At 52.8% G+C, this 21401-nt stretch overlaps 5 protein-coding genes across 5 annotated transcripts; all 5 read left to right on the forward strand.

The window, feature by feature from the left end:
• Positions 1-1670: 1670 nt before the first annotated feature.
• On the forward strand, positions 1671-6554 carry PKS12 (Non-reducing polyketide synthase PKS12; the record flags this gene model as incomplete). The annotated part of the gene is made up of 1 exon (XM_037330059.1): positions 1671-6554. The coding sequence occupies one exon, from the start codon at positions 1671-1673 to the stop codon at positions 6552-6554; it is 4884 nt and encodes a 1627-aa protein (XP_037172274.1).
• Positions 6555-7062: 508 nt separating this feature from the next.
• Positions 7063-7965, forward strand: CGCA056_v014818 (uncharacterized protein; the record flags this gene model as incomplete). Its single annotated transcript, XM_037330060.1, has 2 exons — positions 7063-7159; positions 7253-7965. 2 exons carry the CDS (start codon positions 7063-7065, stop codon positions 7963-7965), a joined length of 810 nt encoding a protein of 269 aa, XP_037172268.1.
• A 1034-nt stretch (positions 7966-8999) lies between these two features.
• CGCA056_v014819 (uncharacterized protein) lies at positions 9000-9617 on the forward strand (the record flags this gene model as incomplete). Its single annotated transcript, XM_037330061.1, has 3 exons — positions 9000-9280; positions 9350-9474; positions 9544-9617. 3 exons carry the CDS (start codon positions 9000-9002, stop codon positions 9615-9617), a joined length of 480 nt encoding a protein of 159 aa, XP_037172267.1.
• A 718-nt stretch (positions 9618-10335) lies between these two features.
• On the forward strand, positions 10336-11500 carry CGCA056_v014820 (AB hydrolase superfamily protein; the record flags this gene model as incomplete). Its single annotated transcript, XM_037330062.1, has 3 exons — positions 10336-10382; positions 10448-10463; positions 10526-11500. The coding sequence occupies 3 exons, from the start codon at positions 10336-10338 to the stop codon at positions 11498-11500; spliced, it is 1038 nt and encodes a 345-aa protein (XP_037171706.1).
• An 8434-nt stretch (positions 11501-19934) lies between these two features.
• Positions 19935-20664, forward strand: CGCA056_v014821 (uncharacterized protein; the record flags this gene model as incomplete). Its single annotated transcript, XM_037330063.1, has 4 exons — positions 19935-19952; positions 20016-20122; positions 20236-20252; positions 20591-20664. The coding sequence occupies 4 exons, from the start codon at positions 19935-19937 to the stop codon at positions 20662-20664; spliced, it is 216 nt and encodes a 71-aa protein (XP_037171514.1).
• Between the last annotated feature and the right edge of the window lie 737 nt (positions 20665-21401).

A 21401-nucleotide genomic window follows, 5' to 3' on the forward strand; every position in this document is an offset into this window, starting at 1 on the left:
ATTCAGCTATGTGCGAAACCTCATCCTCCGTTCTCTTCTTTGGGGACCAATCCCTGGCACCGAGGACGTACGTCCAGGCGCTGAGGCATCTGCGCAAACGAGCCACAGGATCGTCAGCTTCTCTGCATGCCTACTCAAAGCTCAGACTGAATGACACTATGGACGAACTAAACCATGTTCTTGATTGGGCGGAAACGGTTGCGTCTGATCTGGGTTTACAAACAGATCCCATAGCATCTGCTCTTGTTCCCTGCATCTCGCAGCTTGGCTCTGTGATATTGTGAGTTGGTACCAAATTTCGGAAGGATGAAGACACTTCTAGTCGGTTCATTGTCACTGATAGACGAGTCTATTCTCACATGTATGCAGGAAATGTCAGATCGATCCGAACATTCTTCGTCACAACCAGCAAAGGGTATTTGTTGGCGAATGCGTTGGACTCATCCTGGCGTGCGCTGTTGCATCAGCCAAAGATGAGAGACACCTCGTTCAACTCAGTTTAGAGACACTGAGTATTGTGCGGCGTTTGACTGACTTTGCCACCCAACGATCACGAGAAATTGAGGATCGTCCGGGCTTGTCATGGGCTGTTGCAGTTCAGCTACCAAGACATGACTGTGTGGATGCCCTGACATATTGCAAAGATTATACAGTAAGACACCTTTCTGCTTCCTGTGTTGTCATGCGTGCTTAAAGTTACCCATATCTTCATTGTGTCGACAATAATTACGATGGGATGTACTGCTAACATGTTCACCCAGGAGACACCTGTTTATAAGCGCGGGTATCTGAGCTATGAGCTGGATGAATGGTCGGTCATTTCTGGGCCACCCTCGACTCTGCGTCTTCTCCGTTCAAGTGTCTTTGGTAATGTAACAAAGAAAGACTTGCCAATCTTTGCTGCGTACCACGCAGAACATCTTAGAGAACCACCGTAAGAGCACACCTTTCAAGCTGAAATAGGCGTATGGAGAGCGGTAGCTAAGCGCGTCATCACCTGATTCTAGTTACGACGATATTCTTGGGTGTTCTCCTCTCTTGGACGCGCCAATTCCACCCAGAGTGAGAATTCTGTCATCAAGCACCGGCGAGGTGTTGCAAGGCGGCTCATTGCGGGACGTATTGCGACAGGCAATCCGTGACATCCTGCAGCGCCCGTCGCGTCCATCAGCAGTTCTTGGGGCGTTGACGGATTTCTTGAAACCAGATACTTCTATCCCAAAACTTTACACTTTTGGACCGGCATCTCAGTGGAATGCATTTCATCATCGTCTGACAGCCAATGGTCGCCAAGTCCAAACGATCTCTGGACTTAGCCTCGACCGTCGTCAACACAAGATAGAGGACCGAAATTACAAAGTGAAAGACAGTCATCAACAGAGCCGAGAAGATTGCGGGGACGATGATGAAAACAACCTGATTGCTATCACGGGCTACTCCGGTAGATTTCCCGGGGCTGAGAGTGTCGACGAGTTGTGGCAAATTCTTTGTGGAGGCCGCGACACATCAAGTCAGGTATGTATACATGTAAGCAACAAAGACTGCCTCGTTCAGCATGCTGACGAAACCTGAAGATGCCACAGGAAAGAGTCTCTGGAGCATACAGTTCGGCAATGCCAACTGGATGCTTCATTGATAGAGCAGGCCACTTCGACCGGCAATTCTTCAATATGTCCGGTAGAGCTGCTCTGCAGACAGACCCGTCGCAGCGCCTTCTACTACTAACGACCCAGGAGGCCTTGGATATGTCAGGATACAATCCATCTATTCATACAAAGCACGTGGGTACTTTCGTTGGACAAGCTACAGACGACTGGCGTGAACACAACATGACACAGGATGACCCCTATTACGTGACTGGAGGCATGCGTGCATTCGGTCCGGGGCGTCTGAATCACTTCTTTGGATGGGATGGCCCATCAGTGTCTGTTGATACTGCATGCTCTTCGAGCGCCATGGCTCTGGATCTCGCCATTCAGTCTCTCCGAGGAGGCAAGTGCGATATGGCAATTGCTGGCGGCGCTAGTATCATCTCAGGTGCTGCAGATGTAGGCATGTACGCCGGGCTTGGTTGCGGTGGCTTCCTGGGTGCCTCAATTACAGCCTGCAAGACTTTTGATGCCGCGGCAGACGGCTACACTCGAGCCGAAGCGGTCGCTGTTGTGGTTCTCAAGCGCTTGAGTGACGCTCGCAGAGACGGCGACGTGATACACGGTGTTGTCAGGGGTATTGCCACAAATCACTCAACTGACACCAATCCCATCACGCGTCCTTCTACAGAGGCCCAAAAGTCTTTGTTGCGTCAGGTTCTCCGACAGTCTTTAAGGTATCCTGCAGACGTGTCGTATGTCGAGGTGCACGGGTCGGGCACTCAAGCTGGCGATCGTGCTGAAGTTGAGGCGGTGGCAGCTGTCCTTGGCGGCCACCAGCGCCGTCGCAGTAGTGTGCTCAACGACTCGTCTCGAAAACTACGGATTGGCAGTGTCAAGGCCAATATCGGACATAGTGAAGGTGCGGCTGGCATTTCAGCACTCATCAAGGCGCTGCTGATGATTCGTCATGGTCAAATACCTCCACACATTGGGGTCAGAACCACTGCAAACCATCATTTCCCTGATCTGGACAAGCTGGACATTTCTATCAATTTGAGACAGGAGTCTTTGATAGCAGAAGAGGAAGTGGAGAATTATGAAGCCCCCGCAAACATCATTATTAACTGTTTTGGGGCAGCCGGTGGAAACACCAGCATGTTGGTCGGAAGCTTTACGAATAACAAAAGCCTGGCTGAAGAGCACCCCAACCAACGACAGGCCAAAACGACCGAACAACATCACCGAGTCGTGACAGTTTCGGGCAAGACCCCTTCTGCTCTCCAGGCCAATAGGCTGAGGCTACTCGAGTTTCTGGAGGAGAACCCCACCACACCCATCAATGACCTCTCTTACACTGCATGTGAGAGGCGGGGCCATTATCCATACCGGACTGCATACACAGCTAAAGACACCATGGACGTTGCCAGGCAGCTTCGAGATGGCACGGAAGCAACTGATAAATCATCAGCTCAGTCATCTCGGCCATCACAGCCTCCAAACGTTGTTTTTGTGTTTTCTGGACAGGGTGGAAAGGTGGCTGGTGCTGCCCAGCAATTGTTCGGCCATAACGACATCTTCAGGCAAGCCATATGCGATTACAGCCAATTGTGCGACTCGCTGGGCTTTTCTGGCGTACTCGATCACCTTACTTCCCCAGAATCAGAAGAGGCCTCGTTGAATGCAGTATTGGAGCAGGTTGCACTCCTCGTGTTCGAGCTTGCTCTCTGCAAAATGTGGCAGGCTTGGGGCATCCAGCCCTCAGTCGTACTTGGCCATAGCCTCGGAGAATATGCCGCGCTTCACCTGGCTGGCATTCTATCTGCTTCAGATACGATCTGGCTCGTAGGGACTCGTGCTGGTCTGGTGCAAGAGCTTTGCAAGGCCGATACGAAACGCATGCTTGCTGTCTTTGCCGAGGAGGAACGTCTTATTCCCTTCATAAAAGACTGTCCCGTGGAAATATCTTGCAAGAACTCGCCTTCACAGACGGTTGTTGGCGGGTCTTTTGACGACGTCCTGGAGCTGAAAAGCCGTCTTCAGAACCAGAATATCAAGAGTGCCCTGGTGGGAACACCGTATGCCTTCCATACCGGTCAAATGAACAACATCCTGGAGAGTTTGCGATGCAGCGCCAAACAGGTCCTGTTCAAAGACCATCCAGAGATCAACCTTGTGTCGACCATGACTGGATCACGTGTGGACTCCTGCCCGTCCTGGTCAGAGCATTTGGTAAAGCACACTCGCCAGCCAGTCCTTTTTGCCAAAGCTATCCAATCTGCAATCGACTTGAACCCGGGCCGGAAGACGATTTTTGTGACTATCTCACCGACGCGGATATGCAAAGACATGACCGCTGCTAACATCAGTCCAACTGGAGGATATCTGGCAGAAGTACTTGATGCGATGGGTACTAGTACTCATGGGTGTATTGACAATATCGCTTTCGGCTTGGCGAATATTTACAATGCCGGGATTGACATCAACTGGAGCGCCTATCACAAATCAATGAAACAAGCCGGAAGGCTGCTGAAGTTGCCATCTTACGCATTCGACCTCAAAGATTTCTGGATTCCCCTTCATCAAAAGCGGCCTATCTCTTCATCGCCGATGTCGACTTCACGATCATCGTCACTAATCACCATCAACACCCCTACCACAGATGAGGATGAGGATGATGAAGACCACTGCCTCAGGGTAATGCGCAAGACGAATCTTCAGGAACAACCCTTCAGGAGTCTCATACTTGGCCATGTGATACGAAGCAAGGCCATCTGTCCTGCAGGCGTGCTGATTGACATGGCTTTCGACGCCGCGACACAGCTCATAGGCGAACTCTCCAGAATTGACACTGTTGAATTGAGGTCATTGTGTCTGAAGGCAGCTGTCACAATACACGACGACGTGCGTGTCAATCCAGTTCATATTCTTCATACTAGTGTGGAGAAGGTCAGAGGAGTTCCAGGATACGCCGTGACCTTCTCGGGCGAACGTGGAGTACACCATGCAAGTTGCTTTGTGCGGACGACAGGAAATCTTAACGTTCTTGGTGTCGAGACTACAGCAACGTCTCTCCTCCGAGCAGTATCGCGTATGACCCGCCTGCGAAATAACACGGACGCGAACCGTCTCACACGGACAATGATTTACAAGATGTGGGCACCAGTGATGCATTACGCTCCGGAGTATCATGTCCTTCATGATATCGTACTGTCGCCTGTTGGCTACGAAGCTTCCGCGAAGCTCATGACAACAGCGAGGGAGCCAGGCAAGCAGGCATTTATGTTGGATCCGTTCTGGCTGGATGGTGCGATGCAAGCTGCTGGCTTCACAGTGAACATGAGCGTCAGCGCTACTCCTGGAGCGGTGTATGTTCTGAATGAGTGTGCAAGCATCCGCTTCTGGGAAGCTCCGGTAAACAACAACGTCTACACCTGCTATGTAAAGGGAGAGTCGGACAGCTCAGGTGACGTTATCATTAGCGTTACAGTTTTCGACGAGGAGCACGATCTGCGCCCAGTAGCTACTATAACTGGCATGCTGTTTCACAGGCTCAAAGACAAGAGTGAACCAAAGCCAGACTTATTCACAAGTTCTATCAACACGACCGAGAGAACTGAAAAGCTGTCAAATTCGACCCAGGTCACTGCGCCCTCGGCAACGGCGGCCTTGAACAGAACTTTGTCACACAACGGGTCGAACAACAGCTCCAAGCAGACAAATTCAAACAACCGGAATGGACAGGTTTGCAAGCTCATTTCAATTCTTGCCAAAGAGACTTATGCCGACCCCGCAGAGATTGAAGAAGAAACTTCACTGGCAGACCTGGGTGTGGACTCTTTGGTGGCGCCCACTGTGGCAGATGCCATTAGAATCCAGCTAGGGATCGAAGTGCCGTTGATATCGTTGCTTGAGGCGCAAACGGTCAATGATCTCTCGGCAATATGCTGCAATCTAATGTCAACAGATGTGGACGGGAGGACCAAGCCAGGAAGTCATCTCGGAGCGATTGTTGCCGGGCAAAGTGATACACACGGCGCTCACCGAGATGCAGCCGCAACGGTCTCCGCCAGCAGCACCGACCTTTCAAGCAGAATTGTGCTGTTGCAGGGCTCAAGTCGCTGCACACGCTCCTTATTTCTGCTTCCGGATGCCTCCGGGAGCAGTTCTGTGTACGCAGGCCTTCCACCGCACCTGTCCGCCCAGACCAACACTGGCATCTATGCTCTGGAGTCTCCATTTTATGGTATGAGCAGCTTTCCTCGCATTTCTATGGAGAGGTATTGCTCCATTATGGTCGAAACAATTCGTCGCTTCCAACCCTTGGGACCTTATTTGGTCGGGGGATGGTCAATTGGTGGCCGCCTCGCTTACGAGTGTGCGAGGCAACTCATGCAACAGGGAGAAACGGTTGCCGGACTGCTTCTCATTGAGTCATACGCGGAACTCACGTCAGAGCTCTCTTGCAGCCCCAACGCGATCTCATTGGATCATCTTGAGGCAACAGGCTTCTTCGAATGGTCTGGAGGCCGAACGAATGCCATGCCAGAGTGGCAAAGAAACCACATGCTGCATCTCATACTCATGAATAGCGCTTACAACCTCCCGACTTTGGGCATGGACGCGAACAACAACTCGGTACCCGTGCAGCTGGTATGGTCCGCCTATGGAAATTTCGATCTCTTTCCAATGAAGGTCTTGCAGTTTCGATACGAGATAGAAGACGGCACCATGAGAAAGACGAACAGATCTGATCAAGATCTCTGGTTGAAGGAATCACGATCAGTAGATGTGACGTCCAGCCTGACTGAAAAGTGGCGACTACTGACAGGACCTGTTTTGCGACAAAGTACTGTCGAGGGAGACCATTTTGACATTATGATCCCCAGTACACGTGAGGATTTGGGAACTGTGGTGTTACAGGCTTTGAAATGGTTTCATGGGGACCCGCAGCAGATGACTTAGACAAGAAAGAGTCAGAGAATATGCGTGCTTACTGCAAATATGTCGGTTTCCAAGAGGTCCAAATGAATGCCGCTGCTTCTCCGTCCTTTTCCACTGAGATCGTCATGATCTTCAAGATCTAAAGCATATCTCAGGATAGTGACAATAAAACTGCTCCTCGACTTCTCTTCCACAATAGAAGGGGGGTGTAGACTCTTCTGCTGGAGACACGCCCGCACCCGAGCTGATGGATCAGCTTCAAATTGAGTTCAGCTCCAGGTTCCGACGTTTTAGACTTTCCGTACTGCCTCGGGACGAATACGAGTCAGCTATATGTGTGACAATAGTGCTAGGACATGCTCCTGTTGTAGTGGAAAGCTTGTCCGCACTATCCGGCACGCGCCGGTGGGCTTCAGCTGAAGAAGTGGACGACGAATGACAGGGTAGTGGATGAAATAAAGACCAAAGAGCCACGAATCAATTCAACTCATCAATTTCAACAGCAAGATTGACGTCAAGAGACGCAAAGATGGCACAAAATACGCGCCTCATTGATTCCGTCCAAAAGAAGAGGACGCGCCCCATGCGGCTGCTTCTTCTTGGGCTCCCTCGGACTGCAACCGAATGTGAGTGCTCCAATTGGCGAAGTTCATCCCAAACCTTGCCTCAATTTTGACTTTCAACTCTACTGATTTTCGGATGCTGACCTCGATGAACAGCCCTCAACAGCGCCCTTGAAGAGCTTGGCTACAAAGTCTTCTCATTCCAGGCCATGTGGCCAAATTGGAAAGAGACAATTCCTCTCTGGACCGAAGCCATCGAAGCCAAGTACCACGGCCGCTGTAAGCCTTACGGTCGTGAAGAGTTTGACAAGCTGCTCGGGGATTACGACGTCGTGAAGTGCCCTCACGCCTTGCTCTTTGCCGAAGATCTCGCCGCTGCTTACCCAGAAGCACGGATCATCGTATCAAAACGCGACTATGAGCCGTGGCGTGCGTCAATGGAAAAGACCGTATTCAAGCTGCGCCGGTCCCTTGTCTTCCGCCTACTTCATCCTTTGGACCCGTTTCGCGCCGCATGGTGGCCGTTTCTGCGCCTCATTATGGACACGGCTTACGGAGGCTGGGCCGAGGCAGAGCCGGGACGGAAACCATACGACGAGCATCATGTCCGCATCGAAGCCATTACGCGCGAGACTCCGGAAAGGATGCTTGTATTCTCAGGTCCGAAGGATGGATGGGTTCCGCTGTGCAAGTTTCTCGACGTGCCGGTGCCCGAGACGCCATATCCGTGGACAAACTCAGGAGCAGATTTCTTTGAGAGGCAAGGACACCGAGCAGGCGAACGATTGTTGCTGCGTAAGCTGGTGGAGAGGCTAGCAGTGGTAGCAGGTGTTGGAATGGGAGTCTACTGGTACATGAAACGACCATAGGTAGACATATGTCAGCATGATACATCTAGAACTGGAAATATATCATCGCAGGAGTTTTTAAACATTCTGCAAGATTTTTGAGACTAATGCGTTTAACGCAGATCTGAACTGATGAGTCTCCTCCGCACCGGTAGAGGACGAAGCACTGAGGTGGACAACCCATTGAACTCAACAGATCCGAGTGGCTGGAATCAAATATACCGCCGAGAACCCCGTTCTTGACACCTGCTGGTTGACTTTTCTATCTTTTACGCTTATTTGAGCTTTCAAGCGGAGAAGGTATTAAAATCAGTATTTTGAACCCACTTTCACCACATCGGCAGTTCCTTCAAAAAGTGCAGTCTAACAGAGACATTGTGACTTCGTTCAAAACAGAAACTTGGTTTGAACCATGGTAATTTCTTATCATTTTGCGTCTCCGGTCTCTTGTCATCAGAAACTAATAAAGTGCTGGGGGGTGGCAATGCCCTCAGGAAAATCAGTAGGTCTCTGTGTAGCACGAAACAAACAGCCTCCAAATGACACCCGAGGAAATCCTAGAGGTCCTGTACTACATGAGTACACAAACTGCATATTGTCATGAAAGCCATAATGGAATGGTCGTCGTACGAGCAACGCACGGTTGCCTTGAATTTATCTCGAGACAAAGATATTCGCAAATTGGGGCCGTAAACCAAGCCACTCACTTCCTGTTTCGTAGTTTGATTAAGAAAGAGCCCTGCAAAGTGGCGCCTTCTCCCGTCAGGAATGTTAAGATTTTAGTCTCCAATGATCACTTGACTGACAACCGAACTTCTGACCTCGATCTGATTGCTTGTATACCAGGAAGGTACGGCCGTGACTGCTCTTACCATTTCTTTGCGCGTGAAATGGCTCGCTGCTGCTTCTTTCGAAACAAACTTCACTTTCGAAGGTAAACGTCAGTTTAAATATCTTTCAACGATCGCCGCTTATCCTCTCGGGACCTCCCTGCAGACCTTCTGCTTTCCCACCCCTTACCGTACCAATACACTCTCGTCACTGGATCAGTCAAGATGAAGTTCGCCTCAGCCGTTACCACCCTCGTCTTCGCCTCCATTGCTGGCTCCGCCGCCGCCGACATTGTGCCAGGCAACCCCGCCGGCGGCTGGTTCAAGAAGAGTTGCAAGGATTATAAGTTGACTTTGCGTCCAAAGGGGGGTGAGGGCAATGGCAATGGACAGCTTGTTTCCCTTGAAGCTTCATGCCGAGCCAGAGATGGCGGTTACAAGGATAACACGCTCGATCTCGCGGTCTGCATTGGCAACTTCGATGGCCAAATGGGATGGCGAAAGTTGTAAGTTTTCTTCTCTCTGATTTTCAACCCATTAATTGCAACCTCTCTAATGCGGTAAATTGTTTTCAGGGGCCTCTTCGACGACGAATGCGGACACTGCAAGATCGTCGACCAGGAGAAGGATCAGTACGACATGAAATGCCTCTGCAAGTCAGTCAGTCAGTTTAAGGACCCGACGAGCACCATCAATCTCAGTCAGTATCATTTGCTCTGTTAACCCGTGATTGTTCCGTTCATTGCTAAATCCGTTGACCGTTCATCAGACGGCAAGATCCGTAACGAGGACGGTATCCTCTGGTGCGGCTATCTCTCAAGCGAATACCAGCCACCTGCGTAGTGGAAAGAGATGGATGACTAGGCATCAATTGGCACGAAAAGGAAAGCTTGCAGCGTCGATGGCGGCAATGGCTTCAGCGAACAACCGGTTCATGCTAGCACCAACGCACATCAGACGTGAAATTGGTCTTCTATGCAATAGTTTACGGCTTTGATGTCAGCTTCACAAGGCGCACGTAAAACCCTTTGGGCGTGATGATGGGTAGTAATCAACCTCATTTGATCTCACGGCGTCATTTCTGTTATCACTATGTCATATGTGACCCAATATTCGCTTGGCAGCCTCAAATGTGGCTGACATGGACATCCAGCTCCTAAAAGCCCCAATCCATGGGTGCCAATTATGCATAATGTCGGAGTGTGGCTTTCGCGGACTTTGATGTTTCCGAAAGGCCGCTATTCGTGGATAGTGGAGTTGATATTCCAGGGATTATCGCATCGTAGGCCGTGAAGTTCAGCTGTCGGGACTTCGGTGTTTGCCCGTATGGCGGAGCATGTGGGAGCCGATAAGACTCGTTCACGAGTCGGTGTAGACGGACAATCGTTGGGGTGATGAACGGATCTAAGAATCGCTACCCCGCATCAAGAGCTATATTTACTGAAATCGCCCAATGTGTCATGTCGTTCCAGCCTGTTGGATTTGTTGGCTTCGTAAGTAATCGCGCGAGCATTATTTACACTTCACTTCGTTCATTGCTTGACGATCCTCCACATTCAAGATGGAGTATGATACTAGACAAAAGATAGCGCCATTGGGCGTCCTGTCGTACGTTCATGTGCCTGTAATGGCTTACTCCTCTGAGTCATGAAACTAATTGAACCATTGGATAGAACCGAGTTTGAAGAGGTTCGTATACAGGCCCTTCAGTACCCTAATCGCCAGTAACAGCATTCTGACCGTTTGATCAGCACATGAAGGCGCACCCCTTTCCTCCTCTTGCGCCCCCAAGTGCCGAACTTCGATCCGCGATGGAAGCCCAGCGAATCGCGACACAGCAACCAGACACGAGTACCGAGTACTCCGTCAAGATCACCATGCGAGATGGCTTCTCCTCTGAAGCTCGCGTCCACAAGCCATCTGCGGAAGGGAAACATCCGCTTCTAGTACTGCTGTTTGGCGGCGGCTTCATGTTCGGTGACTGCGACCAGTTGAGCCCACATGCCCGGCTGGCCACGAAGCTTTTGGGTGTCACTGTGATCAACTTGTCTTACCGCCGAGCCCCGGAACACAAGTTTCCCACTGCACCGAACGATGTGTGGGATGGGATTCAGTGGATTACGAAGAACACGGAGACGCTTCAGGTTGACCTGGCGGCAGGATTCGTGGTAGGAGGCGTCTCGGCAGGAGGAAACTTGGCCACGGTCATGACGCAGAAGGCACTCGACGAGGGACTGAGTCCTCCCGTCACCGGGCTCTGGCTTGGCGTTCCATGGATTCTCGAACCCGAGGTGGTCCCCGAGAAGTACAAAGACGTCTTCTTCTCCAGAGAACAATGCGCCGAGGCTCCTGGATTGAATCAGCAGGCTATGGACATTTTCAACATCGCCTATGAGCCTGATCTCAAGTCCCGGGACTTTTCTCCGTTCAACGCCCAAAATCCGCATCATGGAATGCCGCCAACATACATACAGGTCAGCGGTGCAGATCCCCTCAGAGATGATGGCCTCATCTATGAGAGGGCGTTGAGGGAGGCGGGGGTGGAGACCAAGTTGATGGTGTACCCAAACATTCCTCATTTGTTTCCTGACTTCTTCCAGCTCAAGGCATTTCAAGACTTTCATTTCGATATTTTGAGTAGCTGGGTCAGTCTATTCAAGAAGAGCGTTGCAGCAGAGGACATCAGGCACGCGCTGGCCAACAGCCCGTTTGCTTCCAGTAGTTAGCTTGTAGGCGGGAACTGATGCCGAGTTCACCGTTGCGTATTGACGTATGTTTATAGCCTGGGGGATTCGAGACTGTAATCGAACGTTGTGCAATATATTCGACTCACTGTGAATAATAGCATAAGTGACATCAAAACAATACTCCTCTCCGCATGACCTGTTTACTCGGATAATAGAACCAACCTATCTTGTAGGTAGGCGCGTTAGGTTTGGCTGTCTGTGTATGTCAGTTGAGAAGCTTCTGCCAGATTTGCGAACAAGACAAAACGGAAGGAAATCGACCGTTGGACGACTTCCCTCTACAAAAGGTTCTTGGATTATACATTCAGTAGGAATGGAAGATGCAAGGCTGCAGCTTCCTTCCAACATTCAGGTTTATCACTACCGCCTAGCGACAAGATCTGATCGAGAGACGTCGTAAAAATCAATTTGACTCCAAAACATCTCACGGTTGATATCAGCGCGCGAACCTACTCCGGGATGTCATCCTCCAGCCACGTTCCGACCAAGGCGAGACTGTCAGTCGACCCCTGACGCTCCTGTACAAAAAATGCCAACCTGCCAAGACCGTCGACATCACGAAAAGATGGTACGCGAGAAGTCAATTTGAACGAACTCAGGAGCCGGATTCGGCCTGGACGGTCCTCAGCGTTGGCGGTCACAGACTACACTCGATACATGTCATGTTCCCCAGAAGGATCGATCCTGGATAAAGACATCAAGACTGACACACACCGAGTCGGCTGATCAATGTCCTTGCCTCCAGTCAATTATACAAGGGCATCCACACAATTCGAACCAACGTCTTCCTCGCCACGAGCTCCAGTCCCAACCGACTGCCCCTTTTTGACGAAATTTCAACGACACTTCGGACACTTGCCGCCACGACCCAAGCTGTGCACCAGCCATCGTTTGCCTGAGGTCAGTATTGCCACTCGCTTTCGTTCTTTCGCCTTCACGATGGAGTCGCTGGTATTAATGCCCAGCAGTATCTCGCCGTCCGGCGCGACGCCGTAAGGCTACCGCGAGTCGGGAAGGCACTGCCTCGGCAGTTTGGCTCGATACCCTGCCACCGAGGCCGAAGCCTTGCCAACAGGCACTCATTACTCGGCGTCTCCGCACCTGGCTGGACCACTTCGACCTGCAGCTTGATGCCGCTGCTGGAGATGGGGTCGGCACCCAAATGAACGGCAACATGGGGCGATCCTGCGGACGGGGGATACTACGCAGTGGAGATGGCCACTAGGAACGATGATCGATTGACCGGTCAGCCGATCGGTGAGTGTGTTTTCTTCAGGAGACGTGGAACCGTCGCCAATAACTGCGCTTCATGTCTGCATGCCGAGCTCATCGCCGCCCGCTTCGAACGCACGCAGGGTACAGCACCCCCTGGGCCGCCTCCAACCGACGGACAAGTTCGTGAAACATATGCCGACGATTCCAACAACTTCACGATTCTTTATTTATCCACCTGAGTCACAACCAAATCTGATAACCGAGCGCAATCCGACAGTGGCTTACCCTTCGCCGACGAGGCCATGTCGCTCGCCGAAGAGGGCTGGCTGGATCTCGGGGTATATCGTCCGTTGAGCCAATCAGCGACCAGGGTTCGGCATAAAAAGATCCGATCCAGATATTCGCAATAGTTGATGCCCAACCATCGCAGTCGACCATGGGAGAAGTCGGACAGCTCCGCCCCCTTCAAGGTCGGTAGGGAGACGAGGTTTCAGCGGCCTGTCGAGGAACGTATGCACCCGGCGGAATGGCACTGCTGGGGCAATCCTCCCGCTAGGCGGTGTTATCCATCTTCCCCACAGCTATGTTGGCCGTATGTATACATACACGCGGGCAGAACACAAACGGGAGCGGGTGGGACGAACCGCCCGGCTTACCAGCTCGTCGGCGCGAAGAAACGACGAACGCAGCAATCACACAGCTGGCGTTGCTTTCCTTGCTGGGTTCCTGACTCAGTGGCTTTCACACGGTAATTGAACATTTGCGAAGGGCCGCACAGCCTTTGCGATAGGTTGCAATCGATTTGACAATACTTTGAGCTGGCGTCGGGTGGAATCCGACCGATGCGCGTTGCCAGCTCTTGGAAGTGGTCGGGTTGTCCGGAGCGTTGACGGTCAACGGAACCGAGCCATCTTTGGAACTTTGGAAGCGACATCAGTGGCCACGTCTTGACTACCAAGTAGGCCGACAGAACGATGACGACTTCAGGTGATCGTCCAGGACACCTGTAAGGACACCTGGAAGGACGGCGTCTTCGCATGCCGCAGCGCCACATGCCCTCACAACTGGGCAATATCTGATGCCCCGAAGCCAGCTGGCGTTAGCGGGTCTGAGTAGGCGTCGGACGCAAATCCACATCGCGATCGACCGCATTATTGTCCCAGGCTGTCTCTGTCTCGTGTCGAGGGCTCCCCCCAAAGCTCCCACAGAACGACGCAAACGGAGGGCATGTCGCTGCTCATTCAATCCGCGTTACAGCGAACGGGCAAGAAGGGGGTATTCTTCTGTTTGTTAAATGAAGCCCCAGAGAAAATACCCATATCGGAAATGCAGCCGGCAGTCCTTTTACGAATCTGATTCCGGATCCATGCCGTTGGGACGCTGAGACAGCCAGCTGGGACAGCTGTTGATTGGCCTAGCTGCCATTTTGGCTAGGATTCAACGGCACTGGCGCCAGCCACCGTTGCTCACGAGCCGGGCTGCTGGGACGTTTTACTGCCCTTGGTTAGCCGGGTTGCCAGCATCACCACATAGCCCTGGCCTCGAGGCTTCTAGACGAGAGGATTGCCACGGGCAAGAAAGCAGGTCAAGCATTGCTGCTCATTACAATCGGTCGTCGATAAAATCTTGCACCGTAGGAACGGAACGGCCGGTCATGATCCACGGCGCTACTTGAAGAAACATCCACGCAAGAGCAGGGCCCAACACGGATTGGGTAAAGAGCCACTAACAGCCTCCAGAGCTCCTTTTTCCATCCACTACGTCTGCCTTGAGAAGTTGAGGTATGGGTAGCTAACTGTCACAAGTCCCACCCCGACATGGCCGCTGGGTCTTCGCGCTATCGACGGAAATGGCCTTCAATGAAGCCATTTCACAACGGTGATCGCGAGGTAGCCTGTTTCACACTCATCAGAAGTTTGGTAAATGTCTCATGGACAGTTTGCTATCACCAGAGCCCTGTCTAGTGCCGTCGGCAAAGGGAGGAAAGAAAAAGACTCATCACAGGACGGATCTTTGATACACACACGCGCTTCCATGATGGAAATGGTGGTGGTGTCGAATTCTGGTTCTTCAACACCATCTCCACGGACGCTAGAACAGAGCTAGAATCTCCAGCCGGGATGACAAGTTCTTCAGCGCAGGGGTTCACCTGACTCGTCAGCGTTCAATCTCACCACTTGCGTCCCCGACAGCCACTCGTGACAACAAGCAGCGGGACTACACCCCTGGAGGCAGCTTGACCGGTGTGGGTCAGGATGCTCATCGAGTGCTTTTTGTGGTCAAGAGGATTTTCAAGACGCCCGCATATTGGTCCCCTCGAAAGTTTAAAATGGCCAGGGCAGGGCTCCAGGTACTGCTCAACCGCTGGAAGGCATTGCTTAGTGGTTTGCCTTTCGCCGGTTGGGTCGGACATAAGGAAAATGCTGGTTTCCTCACACATGGCACTTGACCAACCAGTGTTGAATACTGGCATATTGTCCCGTTGAAGAGCCATCGCTTCTCTCTAATTGCGACACATCGGTTGAACATGTCGGTGTAGTGGTCTCACATCCTGCTCGACCACCGGGGGAAGATTCGCGTCACCTGACTGATGCGATAACCACATTGGCCAATTCTGGCAATTTCCAGCAATACGCTCGGGTCTTCATCAAGTTCAAACCCCGCCGGACAAGTGCAGAGCTTCGAGAGTTGACTTCTCATCAAAGCACTGACATGCAGAAATGACCTTCATGGGGCATCATCATCAAGGTTCAAAGTTCACACCCTGGTCCGAGTAACATGCATCGAAGTCACACTGGCACCTGCGCACCACGTGAAGAACAAATTGTTGATCCTGACAGGACCCAGCGCACTGCGCCTTGGAGGAACATGTTGCTCCATTTGGAGGAGTCGCGGTACCGCTGGCGGAGTCACCAGAAGATCTTCGGGATGAACGACGAATAGCAACGCTTCAGCGGTTTTGAGGACAACCGCACAGCCGCGGGTGCCGAATTTCGCGACGCCTTTTCGACTCTGGCAGCATCTCCACGGACGTCAAATTTTGACTTGACTTTCTATGCAACGTCGCCGGATAACACAGAAAGTATAATGAGGTTAACCGTTGGGGCTGAAGCTTTGCGACGGGGTGATGGTTAGGATTTCCATTGCAGCCGCCAGCGGCAGGCAGCGCACGGTGACTCTGACCCAGGATGGGACAAGGGCCAAGACAGATGGTCGAATTCTATCTGCAAAAGGACCGGTACATGCCGACACAGGCCTGTTGAGTCAAGAGTCCAGACTTCATCTCGACATCGCAGATGCAACTTTGCAAACCAAGTCACGCCTTCTGCCGTTGAAGCACTCCAGAACGTTGGAGTGCTGGTGGGCTTGAGGTCTTAGCCGCGGTGGGTCAGACGGCTCTTGTCTGTTAACGAGGACTACCCCATCTCCAAAGACGGGCAATCTCCCTGTTGAACACGAGGCACGAACACCCATCAGCGACACAGCAGCTACGGGGCCGGGCGGCACGAACCCGGGGCTGACGGGAAGGCTGGACGACTGTTGAAAAGCAATGGGACCGCCGCTGACGGTTGATGACATCCCGCCGCCGGTCGAAATGACGTTCCACGTGGTGAAGGGATGACCCAGTCGGAGAAACAGAACACAGAGCAGCTGGTGAGCGAAGACAGGGCGAATTTGAAACGCCCCCGAAAACGGGACAAGTTCTGCGACTAGTGGTGGTTTCTATGTGCTAATGGTGGAGATTGTCAATCATCGCTTGAAGACGACTGCAAGATTGAGGGTGCCAGCAAGTGGACAAATTACTCATTCGTGGGACTCGAGATGGCGATCCCGGCAAATACGATGCAAGATTAATGCCCAAAGTCCTTCATGGAAGATGTCGTCAGCCAGAAGAAGCGGTGACCTTATCTCTTCTTCGGAGATGATGGTATCAGCGTTGGGGGCTTCCACGCCCAGGTTTCAAGGCTGCAAAAGCTGTGTTAGCGTCGGCACCTTGAGGGCTATTGGAAAAAGGAAGAGGGTCTCGTGCTGGCTCATCTGCAATGAACCGCCCAGAAAGTGGCACGAACTGGCAGTGAAGTGGCCTGGCTGTCGTTTCGGTTTTGACAAACTCGTTGATGATCTTCGTTGCGCAGGGTCATCGCCACGTGCGGTGGCTAGCTGTCCGCAAACCTTCTCTCCAGTTTCCTCATCGATGCAGATTGCAGTCCGCCGACTTGGGTACGGAGGAGATTGACACGCGACAAGTAATTGGACTGCCGAAGCATGACTATCGCCATACCGGGCTCTACAAGAAACCGATGCACAAGACATGCATAAGACAACCCCGGCCCGCGCGGCCAATTGCATGCGACGACGACGAGGCAGGTCCAAGACGGCGCAGACATGTTCGACCTCCCGTTCTCCTCCTGTTACATTGTACGGAGGATTTATCACCAGCCAAGGCCCTGCAATGGTCGTCTTGGGTGATGCGCATTCCTAACTCGCATCAGAAGTGAGGCAACTAGCTTCTATCAGTTGCTAGGCTTTTTTGGACCGTCATGAACCATCGCTACAACCATGATGCTCGTTCTTGAGGTTCCAGAGTCTCATTAGACATGGGAAATACTGCTTGACTCAGGTGGCGCATAATCGGGGCCAGAATCACCACCAAAAAAGGGCGCGCTAGGGACTAGCAAGGGGAACTGTTTGGACTGCCCGTGGCCACTGGTCGTCCATCAGCTAGTACAGAGTACCGCTCAATCATTAAGCCAAGCCCACATCGGCACCAGTCGTCTGCGCCAGCACCTACCCTTGCTGAGCTGTGTGATGCTCTCTCCCTTTACGTTCACGTCTCTCTGACGCGATTGCGAAGAGCTACTATTTGTGTACACAGCACAGCACAGAGGACCGCGTCCGTCCGCTCAGAAGCCACACGCAGGTACCTTAACTTTCGGCTCTTGTCGTCATCCCTGTCCGGCTTCAGGCGCATCCAGTGTCCCTCCCACCCGTCCACCCGTCGAGGGAGTCAAGATACCGACAGGGTTGATGCACCCTGCAGCTCAGTGTCAGTTCCGTCGTCTTCTTCTCGACGGGACTGTTTCCTCTCTCCTTGGGGCCGTCACCGTCTCGTTTGCCAGCATTCAACGGGACGCTCCAGCCAGCAATATCGCCCAGACCCCTTGAGCGAGGGACCCCGGCAGCTCCCAGCGCAATGTCTGGGTCATGATGGCACGCAGAGAACGTGCGTTCACTGCTTCCATAATCCCTGCCTAGAAGTCGAAAGTCATGTGTCTGGGGACCCATTGTCGATTGGACAGGAGTTGATGGAGCTGTCGCAGGAGGGAGGGAGGCAACAGAGCATCAAGACGACCATGAAAGCTGGGATCACACTAACGAGGAGCTCCCCGACAATATCTCCCAAGGGGGCTAGCTTCGCACAGTGAGGAAACTCTGTTTCCTCAAGTGTTCCTTTCCAGGCAAGGCGTCAGTCCTTAGGCCTAGGATCACCGCCATCCCAAGTGCAACCCGCGCTCTCTCCCGTTTTGCGTCCCCTCCCTCAATTTTGCGCGTCACAGCCGTCCGTCGAATAAAAGTTGGTAAAGACGCAAGCTTCTAGGGGATGAGCCGGCGGGTGCCTGTTTCGTTGCTCCTCTGCGACGGTCCGGAGGGAGGATTTCCCCTGGCGTCGACTAGTGCCAGCGGCCAAAATTGGGCAGACTGCCCTACGACAAGGCCTAGACGGTCGAGCAGAACTTGCTGGCGTGGCTGTGGTGGCCAAACCGATTTGCGCCTGCTGCTGATGCCACTGCTGCTGTTTTGTTTTGTTTGGCTGTGCCGCCGTCTGGTAGACACGGGCCCGTTGGGCAAAAACATGCTCCCGTTGGCTGCTTCATTTAGCTGGCGGCGACTCTGCTAGCACACCGGTGCAGACCAGACCAGACCAGATGAAGTCTCAGACCGATATAAAGGTCGCGACCGGTGAGGAAACGGACCACCAACTAGAGACGGACGACGGAGTACCTGCTGGGCAAATCACGTATCTGGACGGAGAGGACCAGGGGGCGAACCCAGAGCAGAAGAAGGGTCTCGCAGCAGGGCATGTCATGCCTTCGGTTGGCCTTATTACCCCGTAAAGTACGTGGGCAATCCGGTGCTGCGCAGCAAGCACGGTGAACGGTACATGGACGTTGGTGACCTGGGTGCTGAGCGAGAACACGGCACATTCCCCCAAGACAAGACCAGACCTTACCTGCTTGCTCCCAAGCCCAAACAAACTCACCTTACGCACACCCCCTCTCCTCGGCCCGGCCTGAGCCTGAAGGAAACTGAATACCAAGGTTGGAGGAACGAACGAGTGAGCGATGGTGAGCTTCGGCGCTCTGAGAGGTCAAAACCAGTGGCTCCAGGGCGTGTTGCACCGCACCCTCCCGGCCCCCTACCACGACCAGTGTTCGTACTCGTCCACTCCTCTTCCTGCCCGATCCGCTCGCTCAGTCGGTTGTCAAGGTTGGCTTCGCAGGCCTGAGGGTCCAGCAGAGCGGCATGGGCAATCACGACCTGGGACTGGGTCCAACGAGATGCTTGGTGCACCCGCCAGTCTCGCTGGGGGGGGAGGGGGGGGGGGGGGCTGACTGGGCTTCCCTTCGGGCTCTCAGACAGAGATGTCTTTGCACAGGCATCTTCGCGCTGGCTCCTCCGTCTTATGTCTTCCCTCACTCACATACCTCCGACGTAGCGGCACTTGCGTATATATGGACCGGCAAGCCTTGCAAGACTGATCCCGGCAACATTCTTTTGCGTGGGTTCCTTTTTAGCGTTGCCCACTCTAACTCATATCCTTCTCGTCCGTCCTCCGCCTCTCTGTCCCCGAAGCACTCAACCCGCGCTATATACATACGAACCACTCCTCCCACCTCGCTTTTGTTCACATCCCATCGTCCTTGGAGTTTAAAATCACATCGTGCCCACCACCCTCCCTCTGTGCGAAGCCTTCACGACGCCCTAGTTGCGAGAATACGACTGAACCTTGTTGTTTCCTTCTTTTAAACTGTTAATACCCCTACGGCCTCACTCCTCTCCTCCGCAATCCGGCTTCTCGTCAACACCCGCGTTCACATCGACTTACACCACCACCACCACCACCACCACTACCACCACCGGGCCCGATTTACCGTCACCTCGTCCACGGTTTCACCGAATACTTCACCAACGAAACATGTGCGACTACACTCAAGTACGCATCTGACTCCGAGGAAAGAGGCTCGTCAAGAGACTAACACGCTTTCCTTCTCCGCAGAGAGAATTCCGCTGCAGTCACAAGCGCTATATCGTTTCCCGCTGGTGCATAGTTTACATCCGCACGCAGCAGCGCTGTCAACCGTGCGTCACGCACTTTGAGTACAGGTACGTCACGACCATTTCTTTTTCCCCTATGCCTCCGTAGATCCTCCAGGCCCAAGCCAACTCTTTTCCCCCTTCCGACCTCCGAATGGCAGGTAACTAATGTGTATCGGCAGGGGCGATGAACTTTGCAGTATGTCATGACGCTTTTCCCGCCTCTCTCCCTCCTCCCCCCTCTCTGTGTCTCTCGTGCGGGCCTCGCTCCGCCGTGGCAGCGCCTCTCCCACCCACGTTTGATTTGCAGGGGTTCATTCCATCTGCTGCAAAAAGGGCCCTCTGGGCTGCCCCCACCCAAGTCCAACCAAGCAGCCGGAAATGGGACTGGCATGGGTGACAGAGTGGGCAGCACCGGCAGCACAATTTGGGTCGAACGAGGCACCAGCACAGCACAGTGCATGCCTTGCGTGCTTGCATTCAGATGTGCTCTCTCTTTTCTCATGCAGGATGTGAAACTGACAGCTCGACTCGCAGGCGAATGCAAACCTTCGGCGCCCATTCCCTGGGAAAACATGATCAGGCGTAACAACACGCCCATCGGCTTGTAATCGAGTCCAGAATCTTTTGCTCTATTGTCGATCACGGTCAACCGCGTCAAATTATGTCCATCTGGGCAAAGGCGCGAGCGCAGATCCGGCACGCAGCGCCTCCGGCTCATCACATTTCGCATTTCCCGACAGCTCCCTCCTCCGACCTCCCGGGTCAAGCTCTCCTCGATGATGGGATGAGGAAGATGCGGGGTTTGTCTTGAGAAACCCATTGGTTTTTTTATCCCTTTGTTTTTATTTTGGCGGGAAACGCACCCAAGACATGGTGGTCACACAGGACACCATGCTCGACAGCTAGTCGGGGTGCTTTTGCCGACATTACCTCCGACTACTGCGCGACTGCTGCAGAACAACGAATCCCCACCAGTCTGCCAACGAGCTGCATCGCGCTAGAGCAGCATTTCCGCGACACGCAAATGGCCCTGGGCAGAGACGACTTCATGGTTGCCCGTCTGCAGTCACAATCGGTGATGTGAGGTGGAGAGGGCGATGATCGTCGGTGGTCTCGCCCAGTCCACTAGAGGAGGATCCCTTTCGGCTCGGCAAAAGAAAGAAGAAAAAAAGAACAAGAAAACATTACCTCCGCAGGTGCGAACCTGCATTATCGGTCTACGGCGTTTTGTTTCGAAGGAGTGTTCATGGATACAGCATTGCAAATGGCGTTGCAAATGGGACAAGCGGGCTTTGAGTTTTTGGATTACACGCAAGAGATGGGACAACAGAAAGTTACAGATGGC

Source organism: Colletotrichum aenigma (assembly GCF_013390185.1).
Source record: "Colletotrichum aenigma strain Cg56 chromosome Unknown KSG_Cg56_contig10, whole genome shotgun sequence".
In the NCBI taxonomy this organism is placed as follows: Eukaryota; Fungi; Ascomycota; class Sordariomycetes; order Glomerellales; family Glomerellaceae; genus Colletotrichum; species Colletotrichum aenigma.